Source organism: Hetaerina americana, unplaced genomic scaffold, assembly GCF_022747635.1.
Source record: "Hetaerina americana unplaced genomic scaffold, ioHetAmer1.1.p SCAF_5, whole genome shotgun sequence".
In the NCBI taxonomy this organism is placed as follows: domain Eukaryota; kingdom Metazoa; phylum Arthropoda; class Insecta; order Odonata; family Calopterygidae; genus Hetaerina; species Hetaerina americana.
In genome coordinates this window covers 91,069,858-91,091,269 of record NW_027287095.1, presented here as the reverse complement: position 1 = coordinate 91,091,269, position 21,412 = coordinate 91,069,858, and the positions used below count along the sequence as shown (strand labels likewise).

The following is a 21,412-nucleotide window of genomic DNA, read 5'->3' as shown; positions in this document are numbered from 1 at the left end:
GAAGGAAGTGGAAGAAGGTAAAAACAGATTTAGGAAGAAGGAACTGTAAAGAGTTCAGTAATAAATTGAGGTGCAAAACATATAGGGCAAAAGAAGTGTGGTGGAAGATGCAGTACAAAGATATGGAGGGTTAACAAAGGAAGGGGGAAACGGATGTGCTGTGCAAAAAGGTGAAAGCATTATGAGGAGCTAAGGTGAAAGCACTATCAGGAACTAAGATGAAAAAATCTGTGCAAACTATTAAATGTGCAACTAATTGAATCGGTGAAAATTGATGTGGAAAGTATATAAGTATGTAGGAACTATATGACAAACACATTATGCCAACAAGCATAGGCATAGAAAAAGAATATGATGCAGACTGGGATTACTTACATTCAGACATACTGATGGCCAAAAAAGGGGCATTAAGGGAGATGAAATCAAATAAGGCCATGGGGGTAGATAACATTCCTATGGAACTACTAAAAGGTTTAGGAAAATGTGGGAAGGAGAGTCTTTATGGATCGATTCGTAGCAGTTATGAGAAAAGAATTCTGGCCGGAAGACTTTGTGAGATCAGTGTTAGTTCCTATGCGGAAAAAGGTAAAGGATACATCATGTGACAGCTACAGAGCAATAAGTTCGATTTCACGCGCAGCTTAAGTGGTCCTCAGGATCATTAACAAGAGGATGGAAAGCAGGGTAAATTATTCCTTGGGTGATGATGAGTTTGGGTTCAGGAAAGGGAGAGGCAAGCATAGTGCAACTTCAGTACATGGGAAGGCCCAGAAGTACCTGACCTGACCTAGAGATGGTGGTAGTTGTTTGAAAAATATCACTGTATTAGAAAGTATGCAATCTATAAAGCATATGTTTCAAGTTTGAAAACACTACATTGTTTAGCATTTGTTTGGCAGCCATCAATAGTGAACGTTTTCAGTGAATTTATGAAAATGGAGAAAATTGGTCATCTTGATGTGATACAATACTTTTATTTGATAAACCTCAGCTCAATCAATATAAAAGCTGAGCTGGATTCTACTCGGGGTGAGTTTTCTCCTTCGTTTACATCAGTAAAATATTGGGTAGCAGAGTTTAAATGAGGCTGTATGAGCTGTCAAGACGAGCATCGCATTGGTCGGCCAAATGAGATGACAACTCCAGAAATGGTGAAGAAAATCCACAAAATGATAATGGATGATCATCGACTGAAAGTGTGTGAGCTAGCAGACATAGGAGGCATTTCAGGAAGTGTGGTACATCGCTTATTTACTAAAAATTTTGACATGAGAAAGCTGTGTGCAGGATGGGTGCCACGTTTGCTCACACTCGAGCAAAACAGTGTCGTGAAGATGTTTCAACTGAGTGTTTAGCAAAGTTTCACAGCAACAAAGCAGAATTTTTGCGCCATTTCATAACCATGGATGAAACATGGGTCCATTAATTCATACCCGAGACAAAAGAGCAATTAAAACAAATTCCAAAGAAACTGCGGGAGTTGCCGCAACAGTAACTTTTAACGGAGTCATCCGCTAATGTGCATTTCAATGCAACAATTTCAGAGCGTAAAAATCATTCGCCTTGACTGGGACTCGAACCCAGATCCCTCAATATCCGGTCGAGTGCTTTAGCCACTTAAGCTACCGAGGCGTCCCGCCCGAATTAGTTCCTTTAAAAGCCCCAAAATTTCAGAGTTTAAGAGGACGCCTCGGTAGCTTAAGTGGCTAAAGCACTCGACCAGATATTGAGGGATCTGGGCTCGAGTCCCAGTCAAGGCGAATGATTTTTGGACGCCTCGGTAGCTTAAGTGGCTAAAGCACTCGACCGGATATTGAGGGATCTGGGTTCGAGTCCCAGTCAAGGCGAATGATTTTTACGCTCTGAAATTGTTGCATAGCAATTAAAACAATTGATTCAAGAGGGAGAACTGCCTCCAAAATAGGCAAAGACTGTTTCATCTTCAGGCAAAGTCATGGCTTTGGTTTTTTGGGATGTGTGTTGGATAATTTTCATTGACTATCTTGAAAAAGGAAAAACTATCAACGGTGAGTATTATGCAAACTTACCTCAATGTTTGAGGGAAGAAATTAAGCAAAAGTGGCCACATTTGGCTTAGAAGAAAGTGTTGTTTCATCAAGACAACGCGCCAGCTCACATATTCGTTATTGCTAAGGCCAAAATTCATGAATTAAAGTTTGAATTGCTACCTCATGCACCCTATTTGCCAGATTTAGCCCCCTCGGATTATAATCTGTTCGTAAACTTGAAAAAATGACTCTGTGGTCAAAGATTTTCCAACCGTGAAGAAGTGATGTCGGCAGTAAATGGCTATTTTGAGGAGCAATACAGTTCTTATAAGGGTATCAAAGTTATTCAACTTCGCTGGGAAAAGAGTATAGAGCTGAAAGTAGATTATGTTGAAAAAAAAATACATTTTTTCCAAAATATTTGTGTTTTCTTTGTTAGGTCGGGTACTTCTGGGATTACCCTCGTACATGGGTGCCGCGACTCTTGACGCTTCTGTTATATTGAGCAATAATTAATTGTCTTTGTATATACTGTATGTAAATAAGGACAGGGATGCCCACTTTGCCAATTTGTTTATATTAAAAATATCATTCATAGTGATGTAAGCAATAATTATCGGCTCTCAATGTAATGATTCCTTCTATTTATTCATATTGATTCGGTTGATATGAAAATTGAAGAATTGCTTTTGGGAATGTTTCAAATTCCACAGTCATTCAAGAAGTAAAGTTTCTGCAGTAAATTTCATTTTTGTGTGGTAAAACGGTAGTTGGTGCAAAGTGCAGGTTTTGGTGCATTGAAAATATTTCCTGTATTATTTCCTTTGCATGTTTATACCTGGTACTGAGAAATTGTTTCCACCTTGAAACTGAAGTGGAAGGAGGTTGCTAGCATTTGAGATGGCATTCCATCTTCTTTTGATTCGGTCAATCACTCATCTTTCTCTGCTCTGATTTTATGATGAATTTTGCGTCGTCATAATGTGTTCCCTCACAATGGTGCCCTCTTTGTGTGCCACCAATGACGCCTTTATCCCAGCTAGGTTGAAAGTTCTATGAAAGAATTCACTCTGCCTACTTGCGATGATGGACGTGTGTGTGTGTGTGTGTGTGTGTGTGTGTTTTGTCCATCCTTGCCATTTTGGCCATTAGTACATTTGCTCTATATTTAGTTGAGACAGAAACTACATGACTGTATTTCTTCGTTTGCAATAACAGTTAATTTTTCATATTAACTAAATCTTATATTGTCATTCTCATAGAATTAATTGTTACAGGCGTAACTTTTGAAATTGTTCCATTATGAATATCTTAAAAATAAAATATTTTTAATGCACAAGGAAAATATATTTTAATGCGACCTTGGTAGGTTAATTACAAAAAAGGAAAACATACCTAGGTCGTATTAAAATATATTTTTATGTGAAATTTTTAAGTCTTATTTTGACATTCATCGTTGTCATGTTTCCATGCTCTAGTTGTGTAATGTTATGTATCATACTACCTTGATCAAAAAGTTCCCGGAATAACCACCGTGTGGCGCTCCCATCGTTCCGATTTGAGTTCTGTTTTTTTTGTTAAATTGGTACATCTGTTGTTGATATTCCCTTTAAATCTTAGTGTCATAACTTGACATTTGCAAAAGTTACGTAGCCAAGAGTACATCTATCTCTGTGTGTGTTGGCGATTTTTTACAATTTCAGAAATGGATTTAAATTTGCAACAACGAACTTGTATTAAATTTTGCGTAAAAAACGGATTTAGTGGCGCACGGACGTTGGAAATGTTGGAAAAGTGTTTCGGCAACGATTCTCTAAAAAAACGGTCGTTTACCAGTGGCACGAGCGGTTCAGAAGTGGTCGTGAGTCAATCGAAGATGATGAACGCAGTGGCAGACCATCGACATCGTAAGTCGGTGAAAAAATTGATAAAGTAAAAGAAATGTTGGTCAATAACCGCAAATTAACCATCAGAGAAATAGCGGAGGACTTGAACATAGCCTATGGATCCGCCCAAGACATTGTGGTTAATGATTTGGGTTTCCGTCGTGTAGCAGCAAAGTTGGTGCCAAAATACCTCAATTTCATGCAAAAAAGAGACCGTGTTGACGTCGCAAAAGACATGATTTGCGAGGCTGAATCCGATCCCACATTCATCAAAAGGATCATTACTGGAGACGAGACGTGGGTTTATGAGTACGACACGCAATCCAGACATCAGGCAAGTGAATGGCGTTCACCAAATGAGCCGAGACCAAAAAAACCACGTCGTTTTCAGTCAAAAAAGAAGGCAATGCTGACGGTTTTCATGGATTACAACGGTGTAGTGCATCATGAATTTTTGCCAGAAGGCCAGACAGTAAACAAAGAGTCTTATTTGGGCGTTATGAGACGTTTGCGTGAAGCAATTCGCCGAAAGAGACCAGAAATGTGGGCAGAAAACTCGTGGATTTTGCACCATGATAACGCACCGTCGCACAGTGCTATCATTATTCGTAATTTTTTGACGAAAAATGCAACAAATACCATCCAACAGCCACCGAATTCACCTGATTTGGCTCCCTGTGACTTCTTTCTGTTCAATCGAGTTAAAAAACCATTACGGGGAACGCGTTTTAGCAGCCGAGAGGAAGTAATGGAAAAATCGCAGGAAGCACTGATGGACATACCGAAAACCGACCGTAACTTTTGAAAATGTCAAGTTATGACACTAAGATTTAAAGGGAATATCAACAACAGATGTACCAATTTAACAAAAAAAACAGAACTCAAATCGGAACGATGGGAGCGCCACACGGTGGTTATTCCGGGAACCTTTTGATCAAGGTAGTATACTTAAGCATGGAATTATTTTCGGGATAAAATTTCCGATTCTTTTCATAAAGCTGACAATCAAAATTTTTCTTTTGCTATTTTTGCAAGAGAATCAGACAAGACAACACATGTAACTATGTGTCATAACATTTCATCTGGAATTAAAGTGTGAACTCTGCTAATTTAAAATGTCATTTTCTGGGAGACATTCATTGGGTAAGACATCATTCCTCAGATTAAGAAAGTCTACTGCCGAAGTAGTTTGAATCATTGCCAGCCAGCATGTAGAATAGTGAAACTCCAGGAATGCACACTCTACTTTGACTGTACTACTTGTGGTAATTTATTGTATACTCTTGTTCCTGCTTCATTTAAGGGAAGATTTATAGGTATTACTGAGTTAGCAGAAAGGCATATTAAGTATGAGACATCTTTTTGCTTCTTGTTGTAGCACTGGACATCCAATCTAGTTAGGAGACTGCTTAATTAATTCCTCACATTGCACAGTGGTAGATTGTATATTTACAGTTTATATATACATAGTTATAGATTATGAGGGAGAACATATAGATGAGTCTCAAACTTATGAAGAGGTGTGGCTGTCTATAGGATGAATATTGGTGATGTATCTCGTTACAAGTCAACAATTTCAGAGTTTTTGTAATGCGCATTTAGCGGATGGCTCCATTAAAAGTTACTGTTGTGGCATCTTCCCCAGTTCCTTTGATATATCTCATGATATTTTTAGAATAATTACATCAATAATGATGGCAGATTTTCCCCCTAATTTCAGTTGCCTAATTTTTTATAATAAAAGAAAATGTATTTAGGTGACAGATGTTGTTTGCTAATATTGAAGTATTCTCATAATATAAAGACTCATTGTCAGTTTGGATGAAAGTTGTGTCGCACCCCAAATGAGCGCATGGGTTGCAGAGGTGGTCAAACGCTTGCTCACCTCAGGCGTGCATTATTCCCCGTGCAGGAGGCAAGTGGAGAGGAACAAACTGGCTCGCGAGAAGCAGCTTCGTGAAGCAGCGGAGAGGGAGCGTGCCGCCATGGAGCAGAGGCTTCTCCAGTATCAGGAAGAAATCCGCCTTGCCAATGAGGCACTGGTAAGGACCACGCCAAGGCCATTCCTTCAATCCAATGACTTGAAGCTTGACTTTTTGAAATGCAGTGAACTTTTGATTATCCATTTTGTGGATTATCCGTACTACTCTCTCTCTCTTTTCCCTGCACCCTGCAATTTTAATGAAATTACAATCTTAAAGATGATTACCATAAATACATTTTGAAACTTCGGTAGACTTCTTCAAAAAATACAAGTTTTAAACATCTGGAGTCTCTCAAAAGTTTTTAATTTCGCAAAATCAAGAGTTGTCAGTAGTATTGAATGTTTAAATTTAAACATTTTTGTACTATCCGTACATGCTTCCCATTATCCATTCCCATTATCCATTCCCATTGTCAATGCCCTTGCGTTCATTAGCCCAGAGGAATCATTTATGCTTGCTCTGAGGAGGATATGGACTTCCCTCCCCCCTTGGGAGGGGGGGTGGTGACTCAGGGGGGGTTACTCTGTGCACTCACTCCCCCTGAACGCAATGTTTGCCCCTCTGCCCCCACCTCGCACCCCTCCCCCCTCTTCTTCTTCCCCCCCTTCCCATCCCTTTGCCCTCTAACCTCCCTCCCTATCCCAAAGATGGACTTGGACATTCATTTGCAATAAGCATTGTTTCACTGCTGTGGTGATTTTCTACCATATTACATTATATTTTTCTGAGTGTCATTTGTAACACATTTGTCAATTAGGAATAGATTTTTCAATCAAAATGATTTTTATATTTTATATGCAGAGTGGCTTGTGGTAAATTTGTGCATTTATAGTTTTTACTTTTTGGCAAAACAATTATTAGATAATTTAAACATTTGAATTAATTATTGAAATACAAATGGTATTGTACACTATTTCAGATAGTTAGTGTTTTATGTTTGAATTGGGGCATAAATTTAGATAAACCCTTTAAGCAGTCAAAAGATGACTATAGATGTCACTTATGGATGTGATGGAATTCCGGTGCTTCTTGTATGAAATAGCCATATTTATATAGCTGTTCTATTGTCCTCGACTGGATTGTTGTAGTTTTAAAAGGGTGCAAGGAAATAATTTTTGCATTGTGGTGATTGTCATTAGCATTTAATATGAGTGGCTGAGTGTTGAGGAGCTGAGAGGAAGGCTGATGCGGAGGAGGGCTGGCAGGAAGCTGGGTGATACACAATTCTTATACGTATAGTGGTGGCCATGAATTGAAAGAGAATAGACAGTTTAGTGTGGAGAGGGAGACAACTATTGAAGTGAAGATGTAATCGTTTGTTTTTGGGTTTAATATGGACTGAGGAGTGGAATTTGTTGTAGCGAAGGGGGCTTGTGCATCTAGGAAAGTGTTTTTAGTAGCGGAGATAATGGAGTTGTATGAAACAGTGGATGTGGATTGAGGGATTGTTTTAAGAAAGTGAATTTGGTTAAATGTGAAAGAATTGCATCTTAGAATGAAGTTTGCTTTCTAAAAGGGTAATCTGTGCAAGGGACTTGTGGAGTGGGTTGTTTGGAAAAGACATTTGCAGAGAAGGGAGACCTTCATGAGGGATGGATGTATATAGGGTATTCACATCAATAGTGGCCATACGGATGTCTGTATTTTGTAGGAAGGAGGTTGAATTAAGCTTCTGCAGGAAATGGTGTATTTTGTGTGTGAAGTCAGGGACTAAACAAGGAGACAAAGGAGGTAGTGAGGGATGGATAGGTTCATGGGGGGAGAGAGTTGATTGTCTTCAGTTTTGTAGCCTTTATCTGCCTAAAGTGATGACAATGTTAGGATTGCTGATGAGTTTTTTAAATGAATGACTCAGACGTGAAAATTTTGTGCTTGGTTTTAAATACTTGAGGAAGAAAGGGCTGAATTTAGTATTGGGGGAGGTTGATAACGATCTCCACTTGATGATTAGGAGGGAAAGGTTTTGTTTCATTGGAGACAGAGTCCTGAATTTTGAAGAGTGGATGGGCCTTTTCTCTTGTTGGCATGAAGGTTGAATATTTCAGAATGCCTTCAAACTTGAGTTGCTGCCGAAGTTGAGGGTTTCAGTGAGGATGGCGATATGGCAGATTTTGGATGTTGGCTATAAGGATCGAACTTTGCTAAGAAGAGTATTTTCATTAGGAGTCCACTGGGTTGAACAAGGTTTAAGACTTCTTCACTTCAGCTATGTTTCTGAGGGGCCCATCTATTGGTTAGGAGAGGGTGGAGGATCTTTGGGCTGAAAAGCATATTTTGGCTGAAAACCAGGTATTGATGGTGGTCGGTAGAAGAGGCCAAGAACGAATGAGCGCATGGGTGGGATTGGAGGGTTGCAGACAGACCATGGTAAAGACAGAAGGTGCAAAGAGTAGAAACGTTTATCAGAGATTTTTGTGGTGGCTTTTGAGGAAAGGAAGTGAAGTGTAGTTTTGATTTTTTTCGAAATTTGAGAGAGTTTGGGGGGTAGGGGGTGGAGAGTTGAGAGTTATACAGTTAAGGGACTGTAATGATGTGTAGTGGGTACCAGGTGCTTGCTTTTTGTTAGCCACATGCACCAGTCTCAATGCAACAGGCACTGTTCTTAGAGTGTACCTAGAATAAGCTACACTATGACTACATCTGTGGACTGCATTGTTTGAGCATGTTATGCAATTTGTCTACAGGGTACCCATCCTATTTTGGTTGGCTCGCATTATGCAGTGTATGAAAAATTTGCTCATAGCAAGTGAAAACTACTTACCTCAATCCTAAATCATTTCTTGTAGTAAATATTAGCATTAAGGGCTTGAATTAGTATATTTCATGATCAAAATCCATTATCTTCCTGAGCCACCACAAACATGTCCTCAGTTTCTTCTCATGAGGGGATATCCAAACGGAAACAATTCACTTAGAACAGATCAGGTCCCAGACATTGCAGGTACATGGATTGTCTCCCGAAAGAACCTGTAAGTGTGAAGAGTGAAGTAGAAGCGGTTCCAAAAGGAGCAAAGGATTTCTTATCTTTGGGAAACGATGTATGTATTATTATAATTTACATTTTATTACGACTAGGCAAATGTTGCACCCTCATAATGTACAAGAAGAACATACTACCTTGATCAAAATGTTCCCGGAATAACCACCGTGTGCCGCTCCCATCATTCCGATTTGAGTTCTGTTTTTTTTTGTTAAATTGGTACATCTGTTGTTGATATTCCCTTTAAATCTTAGTGTCATAACTTGACATTTGCAAAAGTTACGTAGCCAAGAGTACATCTATCTCTGTGTGTGCTGGCGATTTTTTACAATTTCAGAAATGGATTTAAATTTGCAACAACGAACTTGTATTAAATTTTGCGTAAAAAACGGATTTAGTGGCGCACGGACGTTGGAAATGTTGGAAAAGTGTTTCGGCAACGATTCTCTAAAAAAAACGGTCGTTTACCAGTGGCACGAGCGGTTCAGAAGTGGTCGTGAGTCAATCAAAGATGATGAACGCAGTGGCAGACCATCGACATCGAAAGTCGGTGAAAAAATTGATAAAGTAAAAGAAATGTTGGTCAATAACCGCAAATTAACCATCAGAGAAATAGCGGAGGACTTGAACATTGCCTATGGATCCGCCCAAGACATTGTGGTTAATGATTTGGGTTTCCGTCGTGTAGCAGCAAAGTTGGTGCCAAAAGACCTCAATTTCATGCAAAAAAGAGACCGTGTTGACGTCGCAAAAGACATGATTTGCGAGGCTGAATCCGATCCCACATTCATCAAAAGGATCATTACTGGAGACGAGACGTGGGTTTATGAGTACGACACGCAATCCAGACATCAGGCAAGTGAATGGCGTTCACCAAATGAGCCGAGACCAAAAAAACCACGTCGTTTTCAGTCAAAAAAGAAGGCAATGCTGACGGTTTTCATGGATTACAACGGTGTAGTGCATCATGAATTTTTGCCAGAAGGCCAGACAGTAAACAAAGAGTATTATTTGGGCGTTATGAGACGTTTGCGTGAAGCAATTCGCCGAAAGAGACCAGAAATGTGGGCAGAAAACTCGTGGATTTTGCACCATGATAACGCACCGTCGCACAGTGCTATCATTATTCGTAATTTTTTGACGAAAAATGCAACAAATACCATCCAACAGCCACCGAATTCACCTGATTTGGCTCCCTGTGACTTCTTTCTGTTCAATCGAGTTAAAAAACCATTACGGGGAACGCGTTTTAGCAGCCGAGAGGAAGTAATGGAAAAATCGCAGGAAGCACTGATGGACATACCGAAAACCGAATATAAAAAATGTTTCGAGGATTGGATCAAGCGCTGGCATAAGTGTGTTGCAGTCGATGGGGATTACTTTGAAGGGGACAATATAGATTTAGATGAATAAACTTGTATTTTTAATTTTCTGAATAAATTCCGGGAAATTTTTGATCAAGGTAGTATATGAAACAAAATGCATTTGAAAACGGAAGTGCTTAAGGATTCTCAAAATTCCCAATGGTTCCTGTACAATTGCATGTGGCCCAGGTTCACACCACGCGAGGCAACACACCATCCAACATCACACTCCATCCAAAATACACACTTTTCTACATCATACCCCTTCCAAAATTTTGCTCCGTTATCACACCACGCACTTTTACAAATCAACTTCTCACGCAATTCGCATAACGTACAGAAGAATATTTTTTATTAATAAAATAATATAATCATCAACGAAAAATGAAGTTTTTTACCCAGTCCTTTGTCCAGAGGCTGCTTTACACCTTTATTCTTGGCAATGAGTTGTGCAGACTGTGGAATTTGTGTCATCAGATCCTCACCAAAGAGGAGAAGGCGTCAAAGGTCTAAATCTTGCCGTCTTTCATGTGCCTTGTTTGCATTTCATTTCAGAGGCGCTCAGAGGAGACTGCTGATTTGCTTGCGGAGAAGTCGCGAGTGGCGGAAGAGGAGGCAAATCTATTGAGCCAGAAGGCAGCTGAAGCAGAGCAGGAGATAATTCGAATGAGGCACAGTGCTCAAAAAGTGAGTGCAGAGTTGACGCGATGTATGATGAGCCCTGTCATTGAATCAAGGGAGATTATTTGGCAGTCTTTGATGCTAGATTTATACTTGGTAGAAAATTATCAAGTATGAGTGTAAGTTCATGGTGAATGAAAATACATTGTTTCTCTGAGGATCATGGAAGAGCAGGTCAGGTGAGGTCACGTTGTTAGTAATTATTGGGGGAGGTGACCAGGTGACAGAGAGGTCATTTGGGATGTATTTGAGTAATTCTTTAGCATATTGAGGGAATGGAGAAAGGGTGGAGAGAAACCTGGTATTGGCCTACTCTCAATGAAAGGCATTAAAGGGTCTGCAGTTTAACGACCCATCCGACGGACGGCGTACTCATTCAAAGTGCTCTCCAAAAAAGCACCTCAAGTAGGGATCGAGATGCCACTGAAAAACATCTTCCGCAGGATTCAAACCCAGGCCCCCTGGGTGGGGAGCCAGTGTGCTAGCTACTGCACCATCCTGATCTCCTTATGCCGTTTGATCCCCTCATTTTGTTGGTTAACTGTGGTTAATTAATATGCAATGAAAGGAGAAGGATTCAGATATTTGGACATGAACACTCCCCATTAAACGGGGGCAGTGTGGTATGGTTCACTAGGTCCACCAGTTGTCCTGTTGTTGAATAGTTGCAAAATTAGGTACTGTGAAAAGCATCTTGGGCACATGAAAATTTCACAACAAAGTTAAAATGTATTTCTCTTCAATGATCCCAAAGGCTCTTTCTTAAACATAGGTATTTTTCACTCTCATGCTTCCATCTACTCTGATCACTTAGTTACCCTGTGTTTTGATATTTTTTCATTTGATCTCCATTTAAAGTACCTAGTTATTTGAGTTCTTTGGTTTGTTTGGTGAATTGAGAAACTTAGCCCTGGATCACCATGGGTGTTTGAGAGCAAACTTTCCATTTACATTTCACTAAGTTGAGAGAAAACTGTGAAAGCTAAATTTTTGTATCATTTTAAGCCAGGAAGTGCCATTTGTTTAAGCTTTGCAGTTGTATTACTGTAAAAAATCTAATGAAAATGAGACTATTTTCAGCATCTGTGTAATAGTTAACTTTAAGGCTTAATTTCAGATCTGTGAGGTGTCTTAGGATACTGAGATGAATTACCCTCCATCCCAAATAATAATAATATTTTATTTTCTCCTGACCATACAGTTCATGTAGGTATTTGTGTCATGAAATGCAAAGAAAAGTACAAAATACAGGTACATTTTGACACTATTTACATGCTTAAAAAGGAGCATATTAATTAAAGTGTGTGATAAAAATGCAATAAGTTGTAACTGCTTGTCATTTAAAAATTCATTCAATCAATAATAACTCTAATAGGAGGAGTTTCCTGAGTTTCAATTTGAAATTGCATAATTTATAACTCATTTTCATAGAGTGTGTTAATTTGTTATCAATTCTTGCACCTATTGTCTTGGGGATTTTAAGTGAAATTGCTGCTGTATGGTAATTTGTGTGGATGTTGTGATGATTTATAGATGAATGAAAGTGAATATTACCATTTGTGTGAAAGAGATGGGTATTATTTTTTATGATGACAGACATGGCAAATATACAGGTATACATAGGTGGAATGGTAAGAACATATAATTTTTTTAATACGAGCCTCAATGGTGTCCAATAAGCAACACCAAGAACTCATCTAATAACTTCTTTTGAATTGAGAAAACTTAGTGCAACACATAAACAGATGACTCCCAGAACAATATTCCATGTGATGCCCTGGAGAAAAAATTAGGATAATGGAAGAGTTTCATGCAGTAATGGTCATTCAGGTTTTCTCCACAAGACCATTATGAATCTTTGTCCATTTATTTAGTGTTTATATTTACACATGAGTAATTGTTAAGTTCTTTTGCATTCTTATTGACTTTGAATCTTTTCTTTCACTATATGTGACTGGAAAATATAAATTTGATATCATTCAGTTATTAGCCTGTTTGGGAGAGCATTTCCCTCCAGATTTCATGGTTCGAATCCAGGTGATGCCTCTGGACTGCCCCTTGGTGTGGTGTGGGGATAGGACGAGGCCCCTAGTGTTGCAATATCGTGATAAAGAATGTGTCAATCAGGAAAACTCCAAAAGAAGCATGTTAAAGTCTTGCTCTGGCCAAAATCAGACTTTTGGTTCCATATTATGGTTTAGTGTGCCCTTGGTCAGATCATAAATCATTGGACACATTTATCTGAGGGAAATTCACCCTGGGTGGCCTGTTTCTTCATTCAAATAAATTATTTTACATGTAGTTACAAAGTATGCAATATTTTTTTAGAGTGTAAGAGGATGCTTCAGTAGCTTGACTGGCTGAAGTATTGGGCTGGACATTGAGGGATCCAGGTTCAAGTCCTGGTCAAGGTGATTTTTACGCTTCGAAAATGATACATTGTAATGTGCATTATGTATCAACTCCTCGCTATATATAAAAATATATTTATGAAAATATATATATGTATGTGTGTGTGTGTATATATATATATATATATATATATATATATATATATATATATATATATATATATATGTATGTATATATGTATGTATGTATATATATATATATTTTTTTTTTAAGGTAATCTACCGGTTAAGGTAGGTTTTTGGATGGACACAACTACCAAACAAATATTTTATTACTCCTAACAAAACACAAAATCCATCATCCTACTCTATATCAGGTCCCTCTTCATCTCTGAGTACTTTCTTCCTCCCTTCATCCCGTCCAACATCCCTATCCTGTTCCTTCCCTTTCCTCTTTTGCCCAACATTCTACCCTCTATCACAGTCTTCAACATCCCACTGCCGGTCAACACCCCCTTCATCCACTTTTCCTGCCTCCATAGGATTGCTCCCAACAAACCCCTCTCTTCGCCCACCATACCAAGTACTTCCTCATTTGTTTTCTTCTCTGTCCATTTCACCTTCTCCATTCTTCTCCACACCCACATTTCAAAAGCCTCCAATCTACGTCTATCCTCCTGCTTCAATGACCACGTTTCCGCACCGTACATAGCTACGCTCCATATCAAAGTTTTTATGAGTCTTTTCTTAACATCCTTACTCAAAGTCCCTGTCATCAACTCCCTCCTCCTTGTGAAGGCCTCTTTGCCTAGCGCAATTCTTCTCCTTACGTCCCTACTACTTTGACCGTGTTGGTCCAAAACACTACCGAGATACGTAAACTGTTCTACCTGCTCTAGTTTTTGCCCTCCTACTTTAATGTTAAGCTTGGCCTTTTTCTTTCTAGAAAATCGCATAACCTTTGTTTTATTAATATTGATTCTCATCCCATACCTGTCGCACTGAATTTCCAATTCACTCAGCAATGCTTGCAGCCCCTTGGCTGACTGACAAACTAAAGCTTGGTCATCAGCAAACCTAACTGATTTCACGAATTCCCCGCCCACTTTCATTCCTTACCTCCAGTTCTTCCCATGCCTCTTTGATCATTTCCTCTGCATGCAGGTTGAACATCACGGTGATAATGGACAACCCTGCCTTACACCTCTTCCTAACACTGCCCAACCGGACTCCCCGTTCCCCACTCGCACCTGAGCAGTCTGAGACATGTACAGGTTGCGGATTAGTCTCCTTTCCCTCCAATCTATTCCTATTTTCTGCAATATACTCATTAGTTTTTCCCAATTCCCTCTATCAAAAGCTTTTTCGAAATCTACGAAACAGGCAAATACCTCCTGGTTGTGTTCTATATTCCTCTCGATTAATAATCTCATTACTGCAATGGCATCACGCGTACCTCTCCCCTTCCTAAACCCAAACTGATCATCCCCTAAGTAATCATTTGCCCTACTCTCTATCCTTTTGTTTATGTTCCTGAGAACAACTTTAGCTGCATGGGATATCAAACTAATTGTCCTATAGTCCTCACATGACGTGGCCTTTACCTTTTTCGGAATAGGAACTAAAACTGATCTCGCAAAGTCTTCCGGCCAGATTCCCTCCTCATAAATACTACGGATCAGCCCATATAGCCTCTTCCTCCCACATTTTCCTAAGCATTTTAAAAGTTCCACGGGAATGTTATCTACCCCCACGGCCTTATTTAGTTTCATCTCCCTTAATGCCCTTTCTTTCTCATTGTCTAGTATGCCTGGACCTAAGCTGTCTTCCTCTACGTTATTTTCTTTTTCAATGTCTAACTTTGTTGGTCTGAGTTCTTTACTATACAGTTCTTCTATATACTCCTTCCATCTCTCTTGGATCTTTCCTGCGTCAACTATTACCTTACCCGCCTTATCCCTAACTGCTATCGTTGATCTCCCTTTCTTACTTCCCGATAACGATTTAACTTTGCTGTACAGCGCACCGATTTCACCCTTCCTCTGCAGATTTTCCATATCCTCGCACTGCGTCTTCCACCATGCTTCTTTTGCTTTATTTGTTGCCCGCCTCAATTTATTGTTCAATTCTTTGTACTTCATTTTGCCTAATTATGTATTTATATTCTTCCATTTTCGCCGCTCATCCATCTTTGTAATCATCTCATCCGTGATCCATGGTTTCCTAGTCCTTTTAGCGTTAACGGTTCCAATAGTGTCTCTTGCGGCTTTAGACAACCCTTTCTTGATCATTTCCCATTTTTCTTCGATAGTACTAAGCCCTTTGCCATCCTCCATGATTTTCTCTACCGCCTGTTTGTATTCCTTCCTTTTCAACCCATTTAATGCTTCTACATTCCATTTTCTAACTCGCCGCCCCTGCCTTATCTTTTTGAAACGTACGCTACATTTCATAACAACTAAATTGTGGTCTGAGTCCGCATCCCCTTCCGGGAAGCTGTGGGAATTTATCAAACTGTTCCTAAACCTGTGTCTAACCAGGATATAATCTAGCTGATACCTTTCTGAGTCACCTGGCATTTTCCATGTATACCTGCGTCTTTTGTGGTGTCTAAACCAAGTGTTGGTGATGACTAACCCCTGTCTCCTGCAGAACTCAACTGCTTTCTCCCCGCGGTCATTCCTCGTGCCTAAACCGTAGTCCCCGACCTCGTCACCATCTCTTCTTTCGCCTACCGTCGCATTCCAATCCCCCATCACTATCAAATGTTTCCCTGCAGGAACACACGCGATTATGTCCTCTAACTGATCGTACATCCTATTGATCTCTTCTTCCTTATGGTTGCTCGGTGGCATGTATACCTGAATAATAACTAAGTTCGTCGGTTCTGCTTTTATCTCTACTAGTAGTATTCTATCTGTTACCTGCTCTATGTTGACTACGCTTCTTCCTACCTCTTCATTTAATACTATGGCAACCCCTCGTTTGCTCTCGTCCCCACCGCTGTATATTATTCTATACTTATCACTCCAGTAATCCCCGCTATCTTTCCATCTCACCTCGCATAGACCTAAAATATCTATATTTCCCCTTTCCATCTCTCGCTTAACATTCTCCAATTTCCCTGTGCTCATCATTGTCCTAACATTCCACGTTCCTATTCTAACTAATGTGGTCTTCTTCTCCTGCGTCTTCTGTCCTGCTGCTGCTGGTTTTCCCTTGCAAGAGTTTCGTTGGATGACGACCGCGGAAGCCTTGCCTCCCCCGCTGCCGGGCACGACACACGGCCGATTGGGCCGAGCCCCGTAGTTGCCAGGACTCAAAATATCTGTATAGTCCATCATATTTTTCTTGGGAATGATAATTGAGGTGGTTTCCCGTTGCCTTCCTCAATAGTGTTTTTAACGTGACACCATCACTTACTGGCCGCCCCACTGGGGTCAGACGCCATTGCAGCCGCCTCACTGAGGAACAGACGCTGCGTGGACTACCTTTCGTCTGGCTCCTAAACTTCGACCTATCTGGCATGGGTGACCCTACTAGGAGCAATTTTTATTACTCCCGCCAGCACAGCTCTAGGGGTCATCGGAACGCACAAGCCCTTCCACCACGTCAATGTTGTAGTCTGGGGAGGGATATATATATATATATATGTATATATACATATATATATATATATATATATACATATATATATATATATATATATATATATATATATATATATATATATATATATATATATATATATATATATATATACATATATACATATATATATACATATATATATATATATATATATATATATATACATACATATATATATATATATACATGTATATATACATACATACATATATATATATATATATATATATATATATATATATATATATATATATATATATATATATATGTATATATCTATATGTGTATATGTATATATCTATATGTGTATATGTATATATCTATATATGTATATATATATATATATATATATATATATATATATATATATATATATATATATATATATATATATATATATATATGTGGGTCGCAGTAGTCCAGGGGGGAGAGCGTTGGACTGCTGACCGGAGGGTCCCGGGTGAGGCACTGCAGCTCCACCCAAGCTAAAGTGATTTTTTGGGTACCAGATGTTCCTGGGAAACCATAACCGGCACAGGGGAAAGGAACTGGTCCCCCTACCCTGATGTGTGAATTTATATATATGTGTGTGTATGTATATAAAGCCTCCACTCAAGTAGTGCATATGTCATTGTTAATTCTCTGAATTGTATGTTCACTAGACGGAGGAGGAGAAGGTGTCTCTGGAGCGGAAGACAAGGGAGGCTGAGCTCCTCACTGCGAGGTTAGTGGAGGAGTCAGAGAAGCAGGCAGCAGAGGCAGAGAGACTGAAAGGAGAGTTGCTTCGGGCCCGATTGGCAGAGAAGCAGGCCAAGGAAAAGCTCCTTGAATTCCTCTCTCGAAGCTCCAGCCCCAGTGTCCCGCCCGTGAGTCACTCATCCCGCTCTTTCCCTCTCTCTCTCTCTCTGCACTCAATCAATGCCATCTAGTGGTAGATATACTTATTGCCATTTTTCTGTCATGAAATCTACCTCATATTGTTTCAGCTAAGTGTGATTGTTGTCACTGAAGTAAAAAAAACAATGTATCTTTCCACCAAATTTTTCATTAGGTACGACTAGTTTCCACGCATTGGCGTCATCCTCGGGTACTTTCAATGCACAGCTGTTTTTTTTATTTCACTGATAATAGATTTCCACAAAGTTAAGCCTGAAAACATCGAATACTTATGATTTTTGGCCTTAGAAATAGTTGATCAAGAAATAAAAGGTGAACAATATTTTTTTAAGTGCATTATTCAGAGACTTCACCAAATGTATTTGCAGACCTCATAGTAAGTCACTTTTCTTGTATTTTAGTCTTTAGTTTTCAGAATACAGTGTCGTATCACTCGCTGGTCTTCGAATGAGATATTGAAGAAGGTACGTCTTCCCCAAGGGAGGGGTTGATCAGATAAGAGGGGTTGCAGGTCTTTAAATCGGAATTCATTTTAATTCTTTCGAGCAGCATCCACTCATTAACACCCGACTCCTTCTCCTCCTCCTTAGGGTCGTTACTTGCCCCTTTACTCACCTCTCCTGAGCACAGACTCATCATCATCTATCGTACAGAGGTCTTATCTGACCCATGACTCACCCAGAAAGCATCAATGGTTGGATGCATGCAACAACAGTAAACTCTCGATTATCTGTGCAAATGAATGCATGATGAAGGGTAGTTAATCAAATAATGCTTAAAATACTATCGTGATATAAACGGATATGTATGGAGACTTTCCTTTTTCATTCCTTGTGGTTAATTAAAATTTTTTTTGATGGAAAAGTACAGTATTTTCCATTTTTTAGCCATTTTTATGAGAGTGAAATTATAGTTTTTCAGAACATAGAACTATTATCAAGTGAATGCAGGACGTATTTTCCTCAGAAAGCTCGAACAATAGCAAATGATCGGCAATGGAGGAATATTCACATAGGATTGCTGATATGGATTCATATTCATCATATAAAGTTGCATTCAGGCCAACCCATGCAGCCCCATTGGTGCGGCATGTTATTGCTTTTCAACCAAAAGCCATGTACTTCTTCAGAAGAGTAACCTTCCCGTCAACCTTAGATAGACATGATGCCCTCCATACAGGCGGTACAAGCCCTTAGAGCCATGCGTTTACCGGTGCAGGTGTGCATTGTGACAGAAGACCGAGTGGGAGCCATCCAATTCTATCAAACTTGCTAAATTTTCATACAAAGGCTTGGTTACAACAGCGAAAGTTGCAAATTTAATCATTAATAATTTATTTAGGCCCTGTGGATGCTACTTTTGTTTGTAATTTTTTCATGTATCCGGTGAATTTTGCAATTTCAGAATATTTTTCAGTGTGATTTAATTTGTTAGAATTTTCATGGAGTCTCTTTGGTATTCAAAGTAATTAATGAAACCATAGTGAGTGGTCAATTGCATAATTACATTTGGCCTAGAAATCATGGTCTCATGACTGATCCCTTAGTGAAAAGTTTTTTATTTAAAGCGTGCCAATCGTGTTTTTAGTTAATCTCATGCCATCTAAATTATATTAGGGTCGTTGCTGGAGAAAAATGCATAGGGTGAACACCAATTGCTTATGGCCACAAAATAAAGATTATATGTGCAATAGGAGCCCAACTGAAGTCAGAATGTTTCTTGAGCACATGCTTCGCAATATAGTGACATTCCATTGGCTGATGATGGAATGCCATCACTCTTTTAACTCTTCCTTTCTCCCTACAGAGCAAGAATGGATCCTGCCTCCTCCTGCAACCGGTCCCGCAACATTTATATCCTGCCAGCCAGATGGTTTCCCCAGATCTCCAGGCGGATCTCCAAGCACTGCACTTGGGGCCTGAACCAATGACTGTAGATCTTAATTCCTGTGACTTAATAGCTGATGGAGACATGGAGCAGCTATCTCTTGAAATTGAAAAGGAAAGGTGTGGTTCCATTATCATCTTCTTTGTATTACACTTAAGATATTTATTTATAACTTATTGGGAAATGGAAAAATCTTGGGATATATTTTTAATTTAATGCTTAAGTTAAAGGTCCCTTCAAAGATCATTAATAGTTAATCAGTTTCAGTGTTTTTGATTGATATATTTAAATGCTAGACTCTTGACTTAGTTGTGACGTTTTCACATTATAGTCAAATATGCTGTGATTGTTTAGGTTAAATACATAAACATTTTGAAGGCATCGAGCCTTATCTCTGAAGGATATACTTATTTATTTTTTTTAAATCTCACCATAAGTCTTCAATCATGCAGATGCTTTGACATTGCATTAAATATATTTTGGTATTGCAAATAATGTTACCAATGTTGAAAAAATAGTGATGTTCACGGCCACTTCACTTGGTGTTACAATAACCTGTATGTTCCCCTTGTACATGTCAAAACCTCATTACCTTGTCCTAATGAATGGAACTTCTATTTTTAATGAATTCTTTTCCTCATTAGGTGAAATTTAATCACAGTGCCAGTGCTTTAAAGTAAAAATAAAACTTGTTTGCTTGATAAACTATGATAATATTGATGAATGATAAGAATTTTTCCACTTTGTATTTGCTTACGCCAATTGTTTTTGCATTGATTTTTATTTTATTGATTTCTTTGTAATGTTTCCAGGGTTGAATACCTAGAAAAGAGTAAACATCTTCAGAATCAGTTAAGAGAGCTTCGCTCAGAAATAGAAGTATTGAAGGTAGGGGAGAAGCAAACTGAATTGGACCAATTCCATGAAGAGCAAGTGAGAATGGGAGAAAATAAATACTCTACACTCAGGAAAGTGAGTAAATCGTCATTTTCAACAAAATGCGTAAAAATAATCAAGTTATCTTGGCTTAGTTGTGTGTATTTATATGGCGAAATATAAATTTCCTGGGAAAAATGTTTCAAATTAATTCCTGAAATCAAAACATAAATAGTGAATACTTAGTGTTTATTGTTTTCAGCCTCAATCCTATTAGTTCCCCGGTTGCAAAACTCATCCAACGCGCCCGTTATCGTTGACTCCTCTCCAATACATAATAAAATCGTTCAGGCATTAAATCTCACCGGTTTAGTGTCCCAATAGTTTTAAGGGCCGAGCAAATGTTTGCCTAAGTACCGAGTGTACCCTTAAGAAAATTCAATTGAAGCCAATTGCTCGTCGTTGTGAAGTTATTATTTCCTTTTTTGACTAATTAATTGTGGTGTCTTTTGTGGACTATTTCTTAATAACGGGTCATCTTATTTCCAGGTAAAATCTGGGTCTACCAAAGCGCGGGTGGCATTTTTTGAAGAATTGTGAAAGTGTGTGAAGGAAACTGTGATCTACGACTAAAGGTGCTGTAGAATAAACAATTTCAAATAGAAGAAGAAGACGTGGCGGAGAAAATATTATGTGCCTTTGCTGAAGACTTTCATTTACTGAAGTTTTTTTATTATCAGTCATTTCTATATAATGTTGTTTCCTATTTAGTATATGTATTATGATGTGTTTTCAAAATAAATGTCAAGGCTTGTGATTTGTGCTTGTTATGATAATTACGTGTC

At 38.9% G+C, this 21,412-nt stretch overlaps 1 protein-coding gene across 1 annotated transcript in view; it reads left to right on the top strand.

Annotated features, from left to right (window-relative positions):
* Mer (ezrin/radixin/moesin family protein merlin) overlaps positions 1-21,384 on the top strand; it is a 52,693-nt gene extending 31,309 nt beyond the window's left edge. The window contains exons 8-13 of the mRNA XM_071591757.1: positions 5,808-5,937; positions 10,780-10,911; positions 17,570-17,773; positions 19,611-19,810; positions 20,504-20,663; positions 21,117-21,384. Coding sequence (XP_071447858.1) covers positions 5,808-5,937; positions 10,780-10,911; positions 17,570-17,773; positions 19,611-19,810; positions 20,504-20,663; positions 21,117-21,167 — 877 coding nt within the window. The 3' untranslated portion in view covers positions 21,168-21,384. The remainder of the gene's footprint in view (positions 1-5,807; positions 5,938-10,779; positions 10,912-17,569; positions 17,774-19,610; positions 19,811-20,503; positions 20,664-21,116) is intronic.
* Positions 21,385-21,412: the final 28 nt, after the last annotated feature.